The sequence below is a fragment of the Tasmannia lanceolata genome, unplaced genomic scaffold (assembly GCF_043159265.1).
Source record: "Tasmannia lanceolata isolate RefF3 unplaced genomic scaffold, GAP_Taslan_0.1 ptg000025l, whole genome shotgun sequence".
NCBI classification, from domain to species: domain Eukaryota; kingdom Viridiplantae; phylum Streptophyta; class Magnoliopsida; order Canellales; family Winteraceae; genus Tasmannia; species Tasmannia lanceolata.
The window spans coordinates 1179256-1202334 of NW_027518702.1; the positions used below are offsets into that span (position 1 = coordinate 1179256).

Below are 23079 nucleotides of genomic sequence, written 5' to 3' on the forward strand. Positions count from 1 at the left end.
TTGCAAGCTAAGGTAGTAGTTGATTGTAGCGGACGTTCGCCTTCGTGGTGGGGTTGGTGACCGCGACTTCGTCCGTTTTGCCTGTTAAACATCCATAACGGCTATATTTCATCTGTAACTATAAAAACAAGGCTTGAGATCATTTGTGATCACTTTTTTGACACTTCAAACGCCCAAGAATACACTTCAATTGAGAATCTTTCAGTTAGTGCACAATATACACTTGCCTTTAATTTTTTGTGCCAATTGTTTACTGGCTTTTTAGAGATTAGGTTAGACCTTATTTATCCTCTATTTTTGTGAGTGTTGTGAGGAATTTCAAGTGTAAATTAGCCTATTGAGATGTCAATATCATCTTCAAATTGTACTCATTGTACGTGGTGGGAACGACTCCATATCAACCTTTAGGAAGTGAAAGCTTGCGAATAAAGGTTGTACTGGGTTAATCTCTACCCGTAAGGAGATCGAGATTAGTGGAGCCTCAAGGAGGAGATATCCTTGAGAGTGCGGACTAGGCCAGATTGGCAGAACCACTTCATACAATCTCTCTCTCTCTCTCCCCCCTTTTGGTTGAACTTTTCATTCTTGTTCTTAACACTGCTCTTATTTCTTATTAATCAAAATAGTTTTTTTTTTAAATGACCAAATTTTTTAATAGACCCAATTCACCCACCTCTTGGGTTTGTCTACTTGGGCTTTCAGTTTCGAATCCGTTGGTGGCCGGAAGATCATATAAAAGCCACACAAGTTGTGACTGAGTTCAGTTCAAATCTAACTGTGAAAACCTTAAAATGAGGCATTTGGAGCCAGGGCTAGATCATACATGGCACTGGCCATGTCTGTCGGGCCAAAAAAAGTAAGGGAAATGATATCAACATAACCGTGTTTTAATAATCACACTGACCCATCTTGTCTTTTTTCATTTAAAGGGCTGTCAAAGATTATTACAATACCCAAAAACCTCTCACAAGCCAAGTACAAAAAAAAACAAGCTAAGTTTGTACAATTATTAAAACATGGTTGTGCTGATATCATTTCATTGGGTTGCCATTTGGGTTAATGGGTTGATTCAGTCTAGTTAACCCAAAGTTGTTTGGTCAGCAAAGATGGCAATAGTTTTAGGTAAATGATATCACCACACCCATGTTTTTATGAGTGCACTTACTCATCTTGTCTTTTCTTATTTAAAGTGCTGTCAAAGGTTGTTACTAGGGCTGCAACAGGGTCGGGTTTTTCAAAACCCTAGCCCAACCCTGGATCCCATTATCTCGGCCCTGACCCTGAGTCAGGGCCGGAAAACCTCAACCCATTACCTGCCCTACAAGGTATTGTGCTGGCCCTGGCCCGCCCTGATTGGGCAGGGCCGGGCCGGACCAGCCCTAATTGACTCTAGTGCAAATACCTGTTAAGAGTGCCAAAAGTAAAGCAACCACTTATCATATGGAACAAAATGATCAATAAACAGAGAAATGGAACAAAATAAGACAATATGAATCAAACAACATGCGGGCAACAGAGACAATTAATAATAATAATCTAAAGAAACATCAATCCAAGATAATAGAAAACATTAGCAAAAGAAACATGCACAGATGGTTCAATTCTATAATAAAAAACTCAGGGTCGGGCCGGGTCAGGGTACCCGAGGCATTAACCCAAAACCCTCTCGACCTGAGTCAGGGTAAAAAAAAAATGAACCCTGACCCGCTCTTAGGGAGTTACCAAAAAGCTCTCACAAAACAATTAAAAGAGAAAAGACAAGATGAATTTGTGTAATTGTTACAACATTGTAGTGCCAATATCAGTCCCTAGTTTTATGATAGAACAAAATCCAGAGTTCTGTCCCAAATCATTTCCATAACTCTCTAATCTCTTTAGAGCTCGCCTTCTGACCAAGCAGCCATGAGCAACGCTTTGAATTTCGAAGTACCCATCTCAACCAAATCCTCCTACTTCAAAATAAACCCTAATAATCTAACATTGCGTTTCATCTCGTCTGCTTGTTTTCCTCTTATTCCCCAACACAAAAGCAGAGAAAAGAAGAACAGCATAAAACAAGCCACAACACTCTTCACCGTCAAAATTAAACAATCTCACTTCTCTCAACCAAGTAAGTAGCCATTTTAATCCCTCTATTGTTGAATAGTTTTTTTAAGCTTATCTCCCTGTTTTGTTAGTGGGTATTTGAGAAACTTGTTGTTTTTTTAATTTTGCACAGGTGTTACTATTTTCTGTTTTGCCCATTTTGGATTATAGATGATTGGTTGCAGATTTTCTCTTATTTCTGGTTCATTGGTACCACAGAGAATTTGGGTTTTGCTTTTCATTTGCTTAACTTTCTTTTCTGTACTTTGCTGGATTGCTTGTTGTTTATTTTCAGTTTTTTTTATTTCCTAAGAATTATGCATTAAAAAAAGTGAGTGTTTGATTTTAGGCAGCCTTTGTAATTTTTTTTGTTTTCTCACTGTTGTTTTCAGCAATTTTCATGTCAAAATTTGTAACTAGTAAAGAGAAAAATTTGTGTTTTAAAGCAGCCATTTAATCATTCTATTGTTGAATAGTTGTTTTTAAGCTTCTCCACCTATTTGGTTTTTGGGTATTTGAGAAACCTTTGGTTTTTTAGCTTCTCTCCCTGTTTGGTTTGTTTGTGTTTGAGAAACCTGTGTTTTTCTCCTGTTTGGATTGCAAGAAAAATATTTCTGACAAAAAAATTCATAGATTTTTTTTTTCCTTTCCAATATTTAGAGGGAAATGATATGATTATGATTACTTTAGAGGGATATTATCATGAATTGATTGAAGGTACCTCTAGATAAAAATTTGAATAGGACTGGTTCAAGACATATTTTTTCTTGTATAAAAAAGTAGGAACTCAACTATAGGATTCATTTCATAGAAAAGTGGCAAAGTTTTCCGGCCGGCTGCCAACCTGACGCCAACCCAATTCCTTTATCCTGGCTTGGGACAGGCTGTGAAAAACACAGTCGGAGTTATAAAAAAAAAAGTAGGAACCTTAGGAAATATTTCTCCTTTCCAAACTTTTCCACAAAATTCCTGCAATCCAAGTAGGGCCTTATTTCTGGTTCATTGGTACCACAGAGAAGTTAGATTTTGGTTTTTTTTTGCTTAACTTTCTTCTTTTTACTTTGCTGGATTGCTTGTTGATTATTTTCAGATCTTGTTTTCCAATAATTATGATTTTAGGCAGCCTTTGTGTTTTTGTTTTCTCACTGCTGTTTTCAGCAATTTTCATGTCAAATTTTACAACTTTATTTTGATAATTGCAGTAAGTCATCTTGTCTTTTATTATTTAAAGAGCTGTCAAAGGTTGTTACAGTTCCCAAAAAGCTCTCAGGAGCCAATTCAGAAGAAAAGTGTTTGTGCAATTATTAAGACAGTTGTGCTGATAACATTTCCCTTTCTTTCTTCTTTTTCTTCTATGTTTTATGCCTAAAATAAAAAAGTGAGTGTTTGATTTTATGTAGACTTTGTGTTTTTTGTTTTCTCACTGTTGTTTTCAGCAATTTTAATGTCAAAATTTTTACTAAGAAAAATTTGTGTTTTTTTATCTTTTTGGTTTCACCATTTTTCCTCTTTTTAGTTCACGGGTATCTGTGTTAACCTTTTTTTTTTTTGAAATGAAAAAGTGTAACTAAACTAGTAATTGAAGGCAGGGAGGGTTTGAGTTATGTGAAATGTCTAAGGTTTTAATCCTCTTTAGTTTTCTTTAGGGAATGATATCAGCACAACTATATTTTGATAATTGCACTAAGTCATCTTCTCTTTTATTATTTAAAGAGCTGTCAAAGGTTATTACAGTTCACAAAAAGCTCTTAGTGGTCAATTACAGAAGAAAAGACAAGCTGTGTTTGTGCAATCATTAAGACAGTTGTGCTGATAACATTTCCCTTTCTTTATTCTTTTTCTTGTATGTTTTATGCCTGATTTTTTCCCCTGATTGTTTCTCATGCGATCGATGGGAATCCGAAAAAATAAAATAAAAAATAGATCTTTCAACAAGTAATATCAACACTGCCCAAGTTGAAGAACAAGCTGAGCTTGAAGTTGCAGAAGGATACACCATGACCCAATTTTGTGATAAGATGATTGAGGTCTTCATGAATGAGAAACCTCAAACAAAGGACTGGAGGAAGCTCTTGGTGTTTAGGGATGAATGGAATAAATACAAAGAGAACTTCTACAGTCGTTGTCAAGAACGCGCTGATACTGAGAACGATCAGGTTATGAAACAAAAACTGATCAGACTAAGGAGAAAGGTTAAGAAGGTAAGCTTGTTCCTTAGTTGTCAACTTTTTTGTTTTCAACATCTATATAATCTAAAGGCATTCTTATGTCATTGCCAAATTTTGCACTTCCTTAGTAGGAGATCATGTCTTATATCTGGATCTTTGGCAATTAATGGTCAGATACTTCTCATTGGTTCTCCCATTCAAGGTTTTAAATGTCGGTTTCGGTCCCGAAAATTTTCAGTTTCGGCCTAAATCATGTAAAATTTAGTAAAAAAAATTCGTGGAAATTTTGGTCTTTTCGGTGAAATTCTTAAAATTTCGCTGGAAATCTTGTAAATTTCAGCGAAATTTCAGATTTAGGTTAAATTTTCACGAAATTTCGCCGAAATCCTCTAAAAAACCCGATCCAATGTAAACCGAAATATTTCGGCCAAAATTTTGGATTTCGGCTGAAAATTAAAACTATGCGCCCATTAGATATCTTGTATTTGTTTTGGAATTTCTATATTCAGTTCTTTCAGCTGAGAGTGAAATTGCAGATTGATGATGAAATGGAGAGGCACTCTGAACTTCTGAAAGAGATTCAAGAGAGTCCAACAGACATTAATGCAGTTGTAGCGAGGCGGCGAAAGGACTTCACTGAGGACTTTTTTCGTCACCTTACAATACTTTCAGATACTTATGATAGCCTGGAGGATCGTGACGGTAATCAAATGATTAGTATATGCAGTTTAAGAGCATTTAAACTGGCTATAACGCTGTTTAAAAACTCTCCAAGTCAACCATTGACTATCCCTAGTCAGCTTCATTGTTAACCTACTATATCCATCAAAAACTCTTTTGACTCGACCAAGTGAATAAAAAATCTCTGATTCCTCTGCTATTAATGCTTATGGAACCTATGTTTTTCAAATTTCTGTTCAAACTTTTGAGCATATGTACAATTATTGTGTAGCTTTTCTTTCCAGATATGGCTCATAGGACCATTCCATGTGTGAGCAGCAATGGCTAGGCTTGGAGCTAAATGTCTGTCGGCAGTGAGTGCATATGATAACACAGTGGAAAATGTTGAGATGCTAGATACTGCTCAATCAAAGTTTGATGATATCTTGAACTCTCCATCACTAGATGCCGCATGTGAGAAGATAAGAAGCCTGGCTAAAGCAAAGGAGCTAGATTCAACATTGATTCTATTGATAAACAAAGCTTGGGCATCGGCAAAAGAGTCCACAACAATGAGAAGTGAGGTATGAATAATTATCCTACATCTCTTCTGAATTTGTCTTTGTTTATGAGAATCATCATCTCCTTGTCCAACATTATAAGGATGTTTCTGGGTTATATAGTTAATCACATGCAAGGTTTGAAATTTCGGTTTCGGTTTCGGTTTCGGTTCTGGTTTCAGTTTCGGCCTCTGCCGAAAACAAAATTATGTTGGCAATTTCAGTTTTGGTGGAAATTTCGGTGTAAATCTTATAATTTCAGTTTCAGTTTTAAATTTCGCTCCCGGCTGAAATCCGGCATTTCGGTCCAAAATTTCGGATTTTGGCCGAAATTTAAAACCATGATCACATGTATGTTCACACCCAGAAAATTATGGATTTTAAGCTTGCTTTAGTTTGCCACTCTTCTCTGGATAACTGGTTTTTGTAGTGTACTTACCTCGTATGTGGATCCTGCAATAATGCAGTAGCTGAATTAGCATTAGGATGAAATGTAAATCTATTCATAACCACGATATCAGGATTATTGAACTGAGAAAAATAAAAATCTAGCAATGCGTATCTTTCTTGAAGGGAGATAATCTCGACACTCAGTCGACGCAGGCTCTATCTTGATTGAACATAACCTGGATTGAGAATATTTACGAATTGTGGACACCAAAATGCTTTTCCACACAAATAGATCATTTTTCCTTTATATTTTTTGTTCATTAATAATTTATAGACACGAGAAAATAAAACTAAAATTCTCCATGCACAGGGGATACAAAGATTAAAAAGGAGCTTAGACTCTATTCGATCATCTGGAGGGACTTCCACCCCAAAAGTACAATGAATGATGCATAGTTCAAAGTGTATGGGCCCCATAACCATACGGGATGCTATCTTTACTTTTTTGAACTAGTTCTGAGGTAGCTTAAAGTTCAACGACGGAATTAGTGGTGGAAATTTGAAAAATACTTGGATTTTAGTTATTTTATTTTCCAATTTTATTTCCTTAGTTCTTTAGGAAAGGGTTATGGAACAATTATTGGGCGCTAGGATTACATAATAATGAAGGATTGGCGTTACAAGGTAGGTTCAATTAGAGGAACATATTATCAGATGAGGAATTTGGGAATTTTTTTACTATGATGTGAAATTTATAGACCAAAGAATCACTTCTACACCATGCTTCTCATGATGAGCTGATAAAAAGCTTTATGCTTAGGCATTCTAGGTCGAGGATTGCAGTAGAAACGAGTTTCAATTCATACATCATGGCAAGGGCCAGGGATTATGATGATGAGGAATTGTAGAGTATGACTCAATCTATGATGATTATCCTGCACAATAACCAGAAATTGATGGGTGGTCAAATTTTGACGAGCACTTTAAAACCGTGATGATTTTCCTGCGCAAGAACCCAGAAATTGATTAAGGTCCAAATTTTGATGAACACTCTAATGAAAAGAACTTCTTAGAAAATTCCAAAAAGCCCATTGATGATGAATAAATTGATGAAGATGTTGACTCATTAAAGATATCTTACAAGTTTGTGTTCATTGGATGTCATGGAGTTATTGAAGAATTTGATAATTTGTATTCTTATTTGTCTGTTGTCCTTCAAACTTTATGCAAGGAGGTGATGTTGGTAAATAGGAAAGTTTATGAACAAAGAATTGTGAAAGTTGTGAAAACCAGCAAGATTTTCTGTTCAAAATATTTAATCCATTGGAAGGGGTTTTCGCAATATATTCCACCAAAAGTTGAATATGCTCATGCGGGATTGTTCAACATGTGCATCTAAAAGAACTTGAGGGCAACATTTCTCGCGTTGGGCAAGAGTAGATTTAGTTAGAAATGGAGTCCTTCAAATTGATGCAGAAAAACTTAGAGATATAAATATTGCTCTAGGTTTGGAAACTAATCGTGTGTGGAGACTAAAATGTTGGTTTAAGGTGGTTAAGAAAATAATTTTTTTTTGAATGATAAGTTAAGAAAATAAATAAATAAATAAATATCTATACAGTTATTAATTTTTGAGGGATTTTGACTATTCTATTGATACTTATTATGAAATTGAAGATTTTAGAGATTGTTCTCTTTAAAATGACGATACATTGACCAGCATGTATCTTTCCTTTTGATTTTTTCTCTGTTTCATGCTAGATTTGATGTAGCCCCTAATTGTACCACATCGCTTTTGAAGGGGAGTAGGACAGAAAAGCCAATAGAAAGGCATTCACTTCAAGATCAAGTTGATCTTGAGTCGAGAGAGGCCTGAAAGTGTTGATGGTCTTGACAGATGAAAGAAAAAACTGCTGCATTTATACCATTAAAAATGAGGAGTTTCACAAGTTGGTTGCTGGGAACGAATGCAAGAATCTCTCGAGCAACTCGTTTCACATTACCTTACCAAGCATAAACCGTCTATTCAAGAAGTCTTTCAGATCCAAGCCTTCTTTGGTGTTTAGGATCTTCAAGCAAAGGCCATATGAGTTGAAGATAAACAACAGAGAGGTGGTCCACGACGTATTCCCTATGGGAGTAGCAACATGGGATCTCACATGACAACTCCTGCCCCATCACGACCCAGTCGGGCACTACATCATCAATTTCGACCACACCTCGTCGACCTATCATAAGCTCTCCGACCGTAGCACCAATGACTCAACAACGAGCACACAGTAATCCATCCGGTTCTTGGTTCTTGAAACTCCAAGGATTCCTTCCATCTTTTCATCTTTTACATCCCAAAGAACTACTGTCCTTCCACCTCCCTTAAAACCAACCGAGAACCCATCTTTATACCTAATTAACCTCCATTAACTCCCCTTATCATTCCCGACACAACCGCCTTCCCTTCAGCAAAGATCTCGATTAGTTTCAACTGCCCTTTCAACCTTTTCAACTTCCTTCCTTTTCTTTCGTGCATTCTACCCACGCTTATACCTTTTAAAATCTTTCTAGAACCTGATTGAACCACCTTCTTTCTTTAAACATCCCAAAAACCCTTTCTTGTTTAGGCCAAACCAAAATCTCCTTGGATCTTGAAACTCCATGATCCCCTTTCATCTTTTCATCTTTAACATCCCAAACAACTACCATTCTTCCACCTCCTTTAAAAAAAACCAAGAATTCATATTTGTACCTAATTAACCTATATTAACTCCTCTTATCATTCCCTACACAACCACCTTTCCTACATCAAAGATCTCTATTAGTTTTAAGTTTTAACTGCCTTTTCTACCCTTTCAACAGCCCTTTCTTCCTTTAAAATCATAATCCTTTCTTCCCCTTTCTCCCATTCAATCCTTCATTTGATACTCGACATTTAGAAAGCTTCCCTGCGTAAAAAACCCCTCTAGTTCCGTGTCTCCATTAGCAGATAACCCTATTGTACAGAGGTAAAAGGAGTTACAAGAGACTGAGACTGCAAAGTCTACTCAACCCCTAGTCTACAACCGAAACAGACTGCTCTCCCAATAGTAGAAAATACACCGTTCATTTTAACAATGTTCATATCCTCATTCAAGCAGTAATGTGATTATGGTAGATGCCCCTTCTCCATGATTTTATATCTCAATTACCAATTTAACTGATTTGCACTCAATCATGTACATAGTCCATTTTGATTCTCAAATCCAGATCCCAAATTGTTCACAAAATTTACTTAAATACATGCATTTGTAAGTTTTTCATAATTTTTATTTAAATTAGAGGCATGCATATATGATTTACGTGTGCTCTTTACATATTTTATTTTAACAATTTTTTTTACTTATTTCTATTTTTTAGGACTATTTATAATATTTTTTCCTTTTTATCATGCTTTCCAAAATTATTTTGTGTGTGATTTCTTGAAAAGGTTTCTCACACGTTTTACATGCATTTCCTATGTGTTTAACATACGTTTTCCTCGTGTTTTCTATACATTTCTCATGTGTTTTACACATGCTTCACATAAGTTTCTCAATTGTTTCCCACATGTATAACATTTCGGAAATGATTCCTTAAAAGTTGTCATGTTTCGGAAATGTTTTTCGAAAATGTTTCCGGGGAAAAGTATTTCCCACCCTCGTGTATCCGGCAACTATGCTGTGATCAATCACTGTTTAACATACTGTGCAATCCTTGCATTCCATCGGTTCCAAGGTCAACGCCTCAAACACAACCTGCTGCTGTCAAAAGCATGACTTCTCATGAAATTAAAAATTCTAAGGTTTGGCCAAAGTATCATGTAGGCTACATCTCTGTGTTACTAGCCAAACAAGGATTTCTGATGTTGCAATAATACTCCACCATCTCATAGACCTGTTCAGCTAGTTTGTTATATGCATTGCTGTGTATATGTTGCCTTCGTAGGGGGCTACAAGTTTACGAATTTGCTGGTATGCACTTACAAAGGAAGATTTCAGATCATCCATCTCTCCGTCTGATGGTTTCTCCGTTTTCTATCAAATTACTAAAATTCTCCATTAGTCAAATGTATAGGCTTCTTTACTTGTTACTTATCTATGAGGCATGCGACTGCTATTTGTTAAATGTTAACGCGCAAACTTTTGCAGGTGAAAGACATAATGTATCAAATATATAAAGCTACAAAGAAAAGCCTTAGGAGCATTGCACCTAAAGAGATAAAGCTGCTCAAGTATCTCCTGAACATAACAGATCCTGAAGAGCGATTTTCAGCATTGGCTACGGCTTTCTCTCCAGGAGATGAACATGAAGCCAAGGACGTTGATATTCTGTACACGTAAGACAACTTGTTCTGGAAGAGCATCATTAGCTTAATGTTAGGCTGGCACAAATATCTTCGATATTTTCAAAATATAGCAATTACATAGCGACATTTTGATAAAACGATAGAATCCCAAGATTTTAAAACATAAAATTATATTGTGATTTTTATCATTTACCGTGAAATATCACGATAATATCGCTATCTTTTTACAATATTTTTTAAGTGATACTCAACTCAACTCAACTCAACTCAACTAAGCCTTTATCCCAAACTAGTTGGGGTCAGCCAATGAATTCTTTAGAAAATTTTCGTGAAGAAAGTGAAAGAATCTACCCAGCTCAAATTAACTAAGTTTAATCTTGACACTAGTTGGGTTCTTCTACATAGATCATTTTCTTCCATTCTCTCCTATCCAATGTCATGTTCTCGGTATGTTCCTAGCCATCAAGTCTTTCCTCACTGTTTCTACCCAAGTTGTTTTCGGTCTGCCCCTACCTCTTTTTAGTCCATCTACTTGGCACGAGTCACCTCTTCTCATCGAAGCATCCAAAGGTCTGCGTTGGATTTGCCCAAACCATCTTTAGCGGTGCTCTCTCATCTTCTCCTCAATTGGTGCTACTCCTACCTTTTTTACATATGTCATCATTTTTAATTCGATCTAACCTTGTGTGGCCGCACATCCATCTAAGCATTCGCATCTCCGCTACACTCATCTTGTGCACATGTTGCTTCTTGGTAGCCAAACATTCTGAGCCGTATAGCATGGCTGGCCTCACAGCTGTCTTATAAAACTTTCCCTTCAACTTGGTAGTGATTTTACGGTCGCACAGAACTCGTGAATTATTCTTCCACTTCAACCAACCTGCTTTTATTCTTAAATACAATATTTTTTAATTGATATTTTTCTTTAATTATATATTTTAAATAAATATATTTTATTATTTTTTCTCATATAAACTCCTCAACTCAACTCAACAAAGCCTTTGTCCCAAACTAGTTGGGGTCGGCTAAATGAATCCTTTAGAAAACTTTCATGAAGAAGGTGAAAGGAATATACCCGGCTCTAATCCCGGTTCTAGTTGGGTTCTTCTACGTGGATCATTTTCTTCCATTCTATCCTATCCTAGGTCATGTTCTTTGTTATGTTCCTAGCTATCAAGCCTTTCCTCACCGTTTCTACCCAAGTTGTTTTCGGTCTGGCCCTACCTCTTTTTACTCCATCAATTGGCACGAGCCGCCTCTTCTCACCGGAGCATCCAAGGTCTGCGTTGGATATGCCCAAACCATCTTAAGCGGTGCTCTCTCATCTTCTCCTCAATTGGTGCCACCCCCAATTTTTATGAATGTCTTCGTTTTTAATTCTATCTAACCTTGTGTGGCCACACATCTATCTAAGCATTCGCATCTCCGCTACACTCATCTTATGCACATGCTGCTTCTTGGTGGCCCAACATTCTGAGCCGGACAGCATGGCTGCCCTCACAGCTGTCTTATAAAACTTTACCTTCAACTTGGTAGTGATTTTACGGTCGCACAGAACTCCTGATGCAAGCTTCCACTTCAACCAACCTGCTCTTATTCTATGGTTTGCATGCTTTTCAATCTCTCATTCCTTATGTAGAATAAAACCAAGATAGCGAAAGATATCCCTCTTGCGTACCTCTGGTCCAGTCATATTTACTACATCCTCGTCCTGCCTCCTTACATTACTAAAGTTGCATTCCATATATTCTATCTTAGTAGTTCTCCATAACTCTAAGTTATCATTTACTCTATTATCTGCATCACTATGTCATCTGCAAATAACATACACCACGGCACCTCATCCTGGATGCCCTCCGTGAGCTCATCCATAACTAGCGTAAAAAGATAAGGGCTTATAGCTGATCCTTGGTGCAATCCTATTGTAATTGGAAACTCACTAGATGTGCCATCCGTGGTTTTGACACTAGTTACTGCTCCATCGTACATATCCTTAATCACATCAATATATTTAGTAGGCATTTTTTTCCGTTCAAGGACCCACCACATAACACTCTTGGGAACCCCATCATTCGCTTTCTCCTAATCAATGAAAACCATATGAAGGTCCTTTTTATTTTCTCTAAATCTCTCCATTAACCGCCTAATCAAGAAGATAGCTTTCATAGTTGATATTCAGGGCATGAAGCCAAACTGATTCTTTGACACCTTATTTCCTTAGTCTATGCTCAATTACCCTCTCCCAAAGCTTCATGGTGTGATTCATTAGCTTAATTCCCCGGTAATTGGTGCAACTCTGAATGTCCCCTTTATTCTTATAAATAGGTACTAATGTACTCTTCCTCCACTCATCAAGCATCTTCTTAGTCTTCAAAATATTGTTAAATAATCTAGTTAACCAAACCTAACCTACATCACCCAAGCATCTCCAAGTCTAAACAGGAATATCGTCAGGCCGCCTAGCCTTACCTAATTTCATATTTTCACAGCTACTCTCAGAATGTTCGGATTCTACGAACAAACCTCCGATTTGTGTCATCAAAATCGTTATCAAGTTCTCCCAAATTCGCTACAGGTTCTCCATTAAACACCTTATCGAAGTAACTTCTCCACCTCTCTTTAACCTCGTTTTCTTTTACTAACAATCTTTGATTCTCGTCTTTGATGCATTTTATTTCTCATATAAACCCCAAAAATAAAAAAATTAATATATCCCGAGATTTTCCCTTGCCAATAAATTCCCGAGAACGATATTTGTGACTTAGATGTTAGGCCTCTAGTTTCCAATTTTTCAAAATGCCCATACATAGAAGAAGATGATATTGCCCTTAACATTCCCGTCCAGAGGAATGCTACTCGTGTTTTGAGAATTATACATGTGGCACAACATCTGTTGTGCTTATTTTTTGTTTGTTTCATTTAATTCAAGGGATTTTCATCTTTTCTATAAGCTACTGATATTGGCACTATCATGTTGTGATAATTGCACTAACTCACCTTGTCCTTCCTTAATTTGATTCTAAGAGCTTTTTTGGGAAGTTGTGACAACCTTTGGCATCTGGTTAAATACTAAAAGACAAGGTGAGTTAGTGCAACTATCAGAACATGGTAGTGCCAATATCAGTAGTTTTCTATATCACTTATAATGGGACTTTACATCGTCTATTTTCTGTTTTGGGACAGTACACCTAAGGAACTGCATAAATGGATTAAGATCATGCTCGATGCGTACCATCTGAACAAAGATGCAACGGACTTGAGGGAAGCCAAGCAAATGACTGAACCAATGGTTATCCAAAGGCTTTTCATCCTCAAGGAAACAATTGAGGAGGAATACATGACACGGCACACGGAAGCAAAAGAACCCGACTCAAAAGAGTGAGGTGCTTTTCTTTTCTCTAATTGTCTAAATTAATGATAGCAAGCAAATCCACATTTTACAGTCGTTATTACAGTCTTTGGTTTTGAGTGTTGCAGGCCAAAGGAGACCTAAACTTTGATTACCAATCAGCTTAATTGGATTGCTAGTAAATTTTGATTATCTTGTCAGGATGAGAAAACTTCAATGTGATCTAGGTCTAGGATGAGCTAGATGATGCAACGAATTATAAAAAATTGAAACTAGAATGTAGGACAACAACCAAGATCTGTTAGTGAGTTATTGAGAATATGTTTTCTAGCAAACATGTAAAATTCAAGGAACTTAACGGTCTGTGTTTAATGCTGATATATAATTAGTGACAGTCAATTTTATACATATCTAAATCACTATCTGTTCTCTACTTTGGAAGGTTTTGATTTAATAATTATGGGTGTTTTAAGTTCTTTTTCATACTTTTTTTTCTCCTTTTGCTGTTTTACTAGGATTGTTGAGGCTGAACTGATGACCTCAATGCTGCTAACCCTTAAACATCAGCTGTTGAGACAAGAAGCTCTACCCTCATAAGGATTTTTGCAATTATTAGGTTATTCAAATTGGTGATAGTAATTTAAAAATAACGACTGAATACTTTATACATATAACTATCTACTTTACACATGCAACTATCAGTTTGTCAGCAAGATGTTCATACTAATCCGCTGTAAGGCATGTTGTTAATATTTGTGCAAATTGATCATGGCTCAGTATTTTTTTATGACATAGGGTATCCCCACCCCAATTTTTAGGGCGGGACTATTCCCTACGAATGCACACAATCACCCGTGAACCGCGCTCATCGGGTAAACCCGGGAGGATTTGAACTCTCGTCATTGGGGAGCATACCCATGACTTTAAGCCAAAGAGCCACACCCGTAGGGTTATGGCTCGGCATTTGTCTAGGAACTATCTCACCATTTTCTACCTTTTTCCTGAATGAAGTAATAATCAATTTCTCTTTCTTTGGTCATTGAATGGATCACTGGATTTTGAGATAGCATGGTTGCACTTTGATTATCACAATAGAGTATGTGACGACATGAATTGGTGCGAAGCTCCCATTATAGAAGACAAATTGATGTAGGCCCGGGAAGAGAAATAGAAGAAAGGGGAAAAAGGAGAAGAAGAAGAGAATAGAAGGAGAAGAATAGAAGAAGAGTGGGGGAAGAAGAGAACAGAAGAAGAATAGGGAAAGAATAGAAAAAGAAATTAGGGGAGAAGAGAAGAGGAATAGAGGAAGGAGAAGAAACCTGTAGAGGGGAGAAGCCAATCAATTCAATAATCATCAAAGTTATGATTCCTAATACAATGAGGCCTATATATAGGCAACTGAAATAAAATTCATGGAAAATAAAGTCCCTAAAACTAAAATATGGAAATATAAATCCTAGAAACTAAACAACTTGGAAATAAGAATCCTAAAAGTCCTAATGGGCAAATATTCTTTTTATTGGGCCTACAATCTGCATCATTCTCCCCCGCTTGAAAAGAACTCGCCCTCGAGCTCTCGTCCGCCTGGATCAAATACGTAAACAATCCACTCAAGTAGTAGTAGATGTAATCCGTAGAAGGCACTCCTGATGTCTAAGACTCATGATAACTGTGAAAGTGATCCGAAATGCTGGCCGAACGATAGGGAAGAAATCGCCCATGTAGAATCATAAATATGCGAAACTCTCCTAGGAATCAATGAAGCTGGGAAAATGGCAACGTACTCCTCTTGGAATGGCATGAGAGCTACAGGATGTATCAATCCATGACCATCCTCCAAAAGATCAACACCCGCCGGTATCTCATCAGGCTCAAGGGAATCATCAATAATCATCTGGTGTATCTGGCTCACTGCTGTCGACCAATGTGCTAAAATCCTCTGTCGGAATATCTACAGGAGACTCAATACTGCCATGATGCTTCTCTGTGCTAACACAAAGCTCGACAATATGCTCAATCATCTCAAAGATAGGGCAATCCTCCGTAATATATCCGATCATCCGTCTCAGGTAATGGCTCAAAAGTCAAGTCACTCGGCGTTGACTCAGGATGATGCTCGGTCAACTCAGTCGGTGGAGTAGCCTCACGTGGGCCTGCCATAATATCTGCGTCGAAAGTGTGAAGCTGTCTCTCTGGATGCTCGGCAATTGGTGCAGGGGAAATCTCAGAATCGTCATGCTCGTCGACTTCAGCCTCAGCAGTCGCCAAACTCTCTGGTTCTATATCGGACATCTCTGACTCAGTATCTGCCATCATGGACTCAGTATCTGACGTAACCAAGGACTCAACTATAATGATCTCATCCACAATGCCAGCTGGATCATCATGCGGCTCCGCAATAGTGGTGGCAAACTCCTCATGCATGCAACACTCTTTTTGCATCAATTTTTGCTTCTCGTGCACGTCGGACTGCGGCTTTTCGTTCACGACGAGCAGCTTCTTCTCGTCGAGTAGCTTCTTCAGGCATCAATTGTTTTTCATACCGATATGCCATTATTGCATAAATACCCATAAACTCATCATGGACCTCCTCGCATCGACGGAATAGAGGCATGCCTCCATGACGACGGTCCGTGACTCGACGTATCCATAACCTCTGGGCATGGTATGCATCTAGAGCATAGATCCACCGCAGACATGCATCCTCATAATAACTATAGTGGACGCGGCCTTCGAAATATTGATCGTCGTACCCGTCAAAATATGGAACATATGGTGGAGCCATTGGGGTCAGTGTAAAAAAAAAAAAACAACTGTCCGATCTGTGTTTCATGTCAAAAGGACACAATGTTTTTCACGGATCTGAGAACGGACTCCTGGATGGTTCAGATCAGTGGTCTGACCAAAATGGACGGACACCCAAAGTTGGTCATTTTGGTGCTTGCACTCACTGGTGGCTACTGAAAGTAGGCTGGATATACGCTAAAAGTTGTCACGAACAACTTCGTGTTGATGGAGAAATCAATTTGTGAGCAGAAGTAGACCAAATGAAGAGTGAGAAAATAGTTGGAGAGATGAGAGGCTAGAGAGAAAGTGAAGAGAGAAAAGAAAAGGCTATTTCTCTTTTTTTTCTGATATTTTTAATTTTCTCTGACTCTTTTTTTGGTGTAGGTGCCGAAAGGTATAAAGAGGGGGTGAAATCTAGTATTATTAATATGGGCGCGGGGGGGGGGGGGGGGGTGCCTAAAGGAAAAGGAGGGATTAATTGTTTTTGCTTACCCTCACGGATGGCTCACTTTATTCCGTGTAGCAAGATAGCTGACGCCGTTCAGGTTGCTAAGCTGTTCGTTAAAGAGGTCGTTAAACTTCACGGGCTATCTATTTCCATTGTGTCTGACAGAGTTGTCAAGTTTCGTTAGCTATTTTTAGAGGAGACTTTGGAAACTCTTTGGAACCTAATTGAAGTTTTCATCAGCATTTCATCCACAGACTGATGGTCAGAGTCGTCAGACTGAGGTCGTTAATCGTAGTTTGGGTGACTTGTTGCGATGTATGTTAGGAGACCGTCCATGCACATGGGATCTTTTGTTACCGATTGCCGAGTTCGCGTACAATAGTTCCGTTAATAGGACCACTGGAAAGAGCCTCTTTGAGAGTGTTCATGGCGTCAACCCTCATCAGCATGTTGATCTTATACCATTACCCCCTGATGCCTCAGCCGAATCTTTTGCCCAGCATATCCGTGACTTACATGCTGATATACGCCGTAGGATTGCTACAACTAATGTTGTCTAAAGGAAAAAGAGGGATTAATTATTTTTGTTTTCCCTCACGGATGGCTCACTTTATTCCGTGTAGCAAGATAGCTGACGCCGTTCAGGTTGCTAAGTTGTTCGTTAAAGAGGTCGTCAAACTTCACGGGCTATCTATTTCCATTGTGTCTGACAGAGATGTCAAGTTCGTTAGCTATTTTTAGAGGAGACTTTGGAAACTCTTTGGAACCTAATTGAAGTTTTCATCAGCATTTCATCCACAGACTGATGGTCAGAGTCGTCAGACTGAGGTCGTTAATCGTAGTTTGGGTGACTTGTTGCGATGTATGTTAGGAGACCGTTCAGGCACATGGGATCTTTTGTTACCGATTGCCGAGTTCGCGTACAATAGTTCCGTTAATAGGACCACTGGAAAGAGCCTCTTTGAGAGTGTTCATGGCGTCAACCCTCGTCAGCCTGTTGATCTTATACCATTACCCCCTGATGCCTCAGCCGAATCTTTTTCCCAGCACATCCGTGACTTACATGCTGATATACGCCGTAGGATTGCTACAAGTAATGTTGACTAAAGGAAAAAGAGGGATTAATTGTTTTTGTTTTCCCTCACGGATGGCTCACTTTATTCCGTGTAGCAAGACAGCTGACGCCGTTCAGGTTGCTAAGCTGTTCGTTAAAGAGGTCGTCAAACTTGACGGGCTATCTATTTCCATTGTGTCTGACAGAGTTGTCAAGTTTCGTTAGCTATTTTTAGAGGACACTTTGGAAACTCTTTGGAACCTAATTGAAGTTTTCATCAGCATTTCATCCACAGACTGATGGTCAGAGTCGTCAGACTGAGGTCGTTAATCGTAGTTTGGGTGACTTGTTGCGATGTATGTTAAGAGACTGTCCAGGCACATGGGATCTTTTGTTACCGATTGCCGAGTTCGCGTACAATAGTTCCGTTAATAGGACCACTGGAAAGAGCCTCTTTGAGAGTGTTCATGGTGTCAACCCTCGTCAGCCTGTTGATCTTATACCATTACCCCCTGATGCCTCAGCCGAATCTTTTGCCCAGCACATCCGTGACTTACATGCTGATATACGCCGTAGGATTGCTACAAGTAATGTTGACTACAAACTAGTCGTTGCTGTACATCGTAGGAACGTTGAATTTAATGAAGGTGACTATGTAATGGTTCGTGTTCGTCCTGAGCGTTACCCTTGTCATTCTTTCAAAAAATTGCATGCTCGAGCCATTGGACCTTTTCGTATCCTCCGTAAGTATGGCCCTAATGCATATTTAATAGACTTACTTGCTGATATGAATATTAGTCCCGTATTCAATATTGAAGATCTTATCACTTATCGAGGTACCTTCGAGCCTCCTACTATGCCGACAGATGTTTCTACAGGTCGTACTACCAGCTCTTATGTTCCAGCCTAAGTTCTAGTGGGTCCACCAGTTCCACCACTTTCAGCCTACCAGATTGATGCTATACTTGCCGATGAGATTGTTTCATCACGCCATAGTGGTTTTCAGCTCTATCTTGTGAAGTGGCGTCGTCGACCAGATTCTGACGCTACTTGGCTTACAGAGGAGGAGCTTCGCCGATTGGACCCCGACATCTTGGAGCAATACCACACTCTTCACTCTCTGAAGGAGAGTTCTTTTCAGCAGGGGGAAATGATGAAGATCGACATCCCTTGCGAGTTTATTCTCGGCGGGGCCCCCCTCGAGGAGCCCCGTTGAGATATTTTTATTGATTTTTATTGTTTTAGGGATATTTTTGAGATTATTTGACATTAGTAGGGTTGTTTTAGTATTTATTGCTTTTAGGGTAGTTTAGTCTTTTAGGGATTCTTAATTTCGCAGGTTTCTTTCTTTTGGGGTTGTTAAAAGCCTATATATAGGCTAAGCTACAACTCTTTTAGTTAACTTTGGATGATTAATTGAATTGAGACTAATTTAGTGCTTCCCTCTTCCCTAAATTGCTTCCCTTTACTTCTAATTCTCTTCTACTTCTCTTCTTCTCCTTATTTTCTTTCCCAACCTACATGACAAATACTAGTAAGTTCAGCAGTAGTAGTTACCATAGCATGGTAATGGGCTTTGGCAATGGATCTTCAACAATTTGTTGTTTCTTCTTACTACTTCATTAGATTAGGAAATTATTTATCAGAACACATTCAGGCTTTGGCAATGAACCAATCCACATCTAAATATCCTTCTACCTTTATCGTTGTATTATCACTAACTCCATAAAACAGTTTGTGATTTAGAGTATCCTGACATACCTCATCACTGTCTTCACTGCTTGTTAATATTCTTCATTAGGTCATGTGACATACCTCATTTAGGGCCAACATAAGATCACGTCTCCTGTCTGTCGGATATTGTATGGCCCCAACCATACTTTAATAGGTGTAAGGATCTTTAATTCTGTTCCCTTTATCACATACTAAGCATAGTTTCCATGTCAAGAACCAGGCTTGTAGTCACAAGGAGGCTGCTAACAATCGATGGCCACGATCATGGCCACAGTGAGAGGAACTAGCAGCCTAAAGAGACTCGAATATCTTTAAAGTAGCTGTCGGAGTCATAGGAGGTTTGGTGGTTGCTCATGTTGTGGACAAGAGTCCCTCATGTTGCAAAATAAGTATATGTAACTCAGAAAGAGTTGGAAGGTCCCAACAAGTGAGACTAGATGTCTTAAGTATCACATGTTCATAGACCAATGCTGCGAGAGTGCGCCATACTTGATCTTTCTCGTCTGACCACCGCTAGATGGAAGCAAACTTGTTTTTTTTTTTGGTGGTGGTGGGGGAGGGGTGGTGGCCTTTAAAAAATTTTGTTCTTTTAAAATGAATTACACAAATTTAAGCATGAACAATTAAACTTAAGAACTGAATCAACCATGCACATGCATAGAAGGAAGAGATAGAAGAGTGCACCGGGTTTATTAGTGGTTCGGCTCAATCCAGGCCTGCTTACACTCTCTCAAGTATATCCCCTCCTTGAGCCTTCGTTAAACCGATCTTACAGGTGAAGATCAAACCTTTTACATTCCAAAGGTTGATCCGGTACCTTCCCACCAACTCCAAGGTTGTGTGCATACATACTTTCAGTCAGATTATTGAAATACCGATAATGACTTAATTCTTATGCTGTCTACTTTTCTAACAGATAGGACCTCTGAATGTCCATTAATGTATACTCTTCCTGTTCTATTTTTATTCCCTTTGATTTATACTGTTATTTAGCAGGGTGAATTGTTGCATTCATAATCTCTTGGAAGTCTGATTAGTTTTGTTAAAGTATAAAAATAATGCCTTTCTCGCTTAAGCTTTTGGAGAATTTGGTAAGTTAACATGGTATCAAAGCCAAAGGTCTCGAATTCAAACCTCCCGGATAGCAAAATTCCACATGTGATGGTCGGCCCGAAGTGGGACCACATGTGCCACATGTTTGCCAAGTGGGCCACACGTGCGTATAAAAGATAAATAACGCCTTTCTCCAATAGCTTAAGCTTTTGGAGAGGTTGGTAAGTTAACATGTTTCATTTATTGTAGTATTCTTCCTCTTTGATTTGGATGAGAGATTCACAAAATTTCTCTGCTTGATAGATTTAAACAAACCATTCAGCATAGTTTAGGTGGCTGTTCTTTTTATTAGAGAAATGCTAGTTGCAGTTCCGACGTAATCTAAGGAGTCCATAGGCAAGAACAATTTGAAACAGCCAAATCACATATATTGATGTGTTTACTTTTCCCTGCTGAGAACATAGTGGATACAGTTTGCGTGTGTTCCTAAATCTCCATTAAATCTCCATTGCTCTGGTGAGATCTCCCTGTGTAACATAAATTTAAGAGAAAAAAACAGATTAAAGGAGGAAGAATAGATGGGACAAAAAAAAGAAGAATAAATGGGGAAAAAATGTTGCATAAACCAGTTGGGAATTTCCTATCTCCTATTGTTTACTCTCCTAAACATTAACCCTAAACTGGTATTTTTATTTGTGTATTATAATTAGCCGCACGTTTCGTGCAAGATAAAAATAATTTTTCATAATTCCTGCAAAATATAAACAAAGTTTCTTTTAGGGGACTGATATCCGCACCACCATATTGTGGTAATGGCAGTGCTCACTTTGTTTTACTTTTTAAATTAGCTTTTCGCGGCTATTAAAATACTCAAGAGTCAAGATGTTATCAACATCCCATAATAAGAAAGTGTAAAAACAAAGTGAGCAGTGTGGATAGTAGTCCCTTTTTTATGTTACATCTTGTTGCTGCAAAACAATATACATTAGGAGCTCTTACATTTTTGATTCATGAAGGCATCATTTTACATAAAATGTTAAAGAATATTAAGTATTAGAAAATAAGTCTATCAGCTCTGCCTCTTTTTTCTTTTCTTTTTTGGTAAGGATTCCCCTTCTGATTACTTATACAAGAATATTTCCTTTTGATTGTTCCTGACAAAGGCATTTTATCCGTGTTTCGAGAAATCTGGACCAAGAGATGGATGGATTTAATCGGTGTTTTCTTCGTAATCTGAAATTCTCTACAAATAAGGAGAGTTATGATTATTTTGCCTTCGCCTTAATGCTTGTGCATGTGACAATGGCGAAGGCTTGACTCATAAAGGAGATCATCTATGCTCAACTCAGTTTGGATATACGAAAATGATGATCGAAATTCAAACTACTTCTACGAGTTCAAACCCTAGTCATAAGGTCGTTATATCATATATTGTGCCTATCGACAATTTATGTACTTTGAACAACATTTTCTAAGAATGTACTATCTTATATCTTATATCACTACATTTTATTATTATTAAGTATTATAAATTAGCAACATCGGAACACTATTTGTACTTGGTTTGAGCATAGGATATAAGAGATTATAAATTTATGGAACATTAATTATGAGATCCCCGACTGTAATATTCTCATATAATATTGTTACATGTGTTCTTATATGATAGATGGAAAAATATGAGCAGAAAAAAGTGCAGTTGGGGCGTAGTTGCTTAATGATCCAAAGCATTTCTATTTGTCTCCTTAGCAATAGAGTTGATGGAATATAATTTGGTCGAAACCCTAAGATTCTTTTAGGGCTGTAATTTGAGCAAGGTCTGTAAGCGTTTTTGCTAAAAAATAAATTGGAATCAACCCGAACCCGACTCGATTCTATGGTAAAAGTTCAACCCGGATACCAAAAAATCGACTGAAGTTGCGCCCTAGATTATACATATGTAGGTAATCCAACCCATCATATAAAAACCTAATTAGGGTTTAACTATGTCTTGTAATTAACCACTACAAATTGGATCTACTAAATGACAACCTAACTTGTAATATGTCACAACAAAAATACTTCTAACCTGTGCCACATCTGGTGCACCCTTCACTATGGGCATGTTTGGAAATGTTGGAGTTCCACACCAAAGCAAATAGTCTGATAAACTTTAGAAATTTCACTATTTCTTAAATGCAATTACAGTAATCAAATGGTGCTTATATAAAGCACTTACATGATAAGCATAGAAGGGAAATCAAGATAATTATGGCAGGGAAGGAATCCTAATCAAATCTACCTAATTAAATCTACTTTCCTAATCTTTCTTGCTTGCCTCTTCTTATCCACTCGCCTAATTTATCTAGTCTCCTCATTTAGCCAACTTACCCAATCTACTTCGAAGATGATCCAACGCTGAGATCTTAACCCAATCCAACCGTTGGATCCCACATATTCTAACATAGTCCCACATCGAAAAAGTGATGGGGAT

At 38.0% G+C, this 23079-nt stretch overlaps 1 protein-coding gene across 3 annotated transcripts; it reads left to right on the forward strand.

Annotated features, from left to right (window-relative positions):
* The first annotated feature begins 1843 nt into the window (after positions 1–1843).
* On the forward strand, positions 1844–22171 carry LOC143858098 (uncharacterized protein At4g37920-like). 3 transcript variants are annotated; one of them, XM_077368716.1, is made up of 7 exons: positions 1844–2110; positions 4009–4286; positions 4790–4955; positions 5253–5497; positions 10024–10211; positions 13365–13564; positions 21770–22171. In XM_077368716.1, exons 1-6 carry the CDS (start codon positions 1903–1905, stop codon positions 13561–13563), a joined length of 1284 nt encoding a protein of 427 aa, XP_077224831.1. In that variant the 5' UTR covers positions 1844–1902; the 3' UTR covers position 13564; positions 21770–22171. The 3 variants fall into 3 exon arrangements, with proteins under 3 accessions (XP_077224831.1, XP_077224830.1, XP_077224829.1); XM_077368715.1 differs by lacking the exon at positions 21770–22171 and adding an exon at positions 13659–13938; XM_077368714.1 differs by lacking the exon at positions 21770–22171 and having other exon boundaries at positions 13365–13938.
* Positions 22172–23079: the final 908 nt, after the last annotated feature.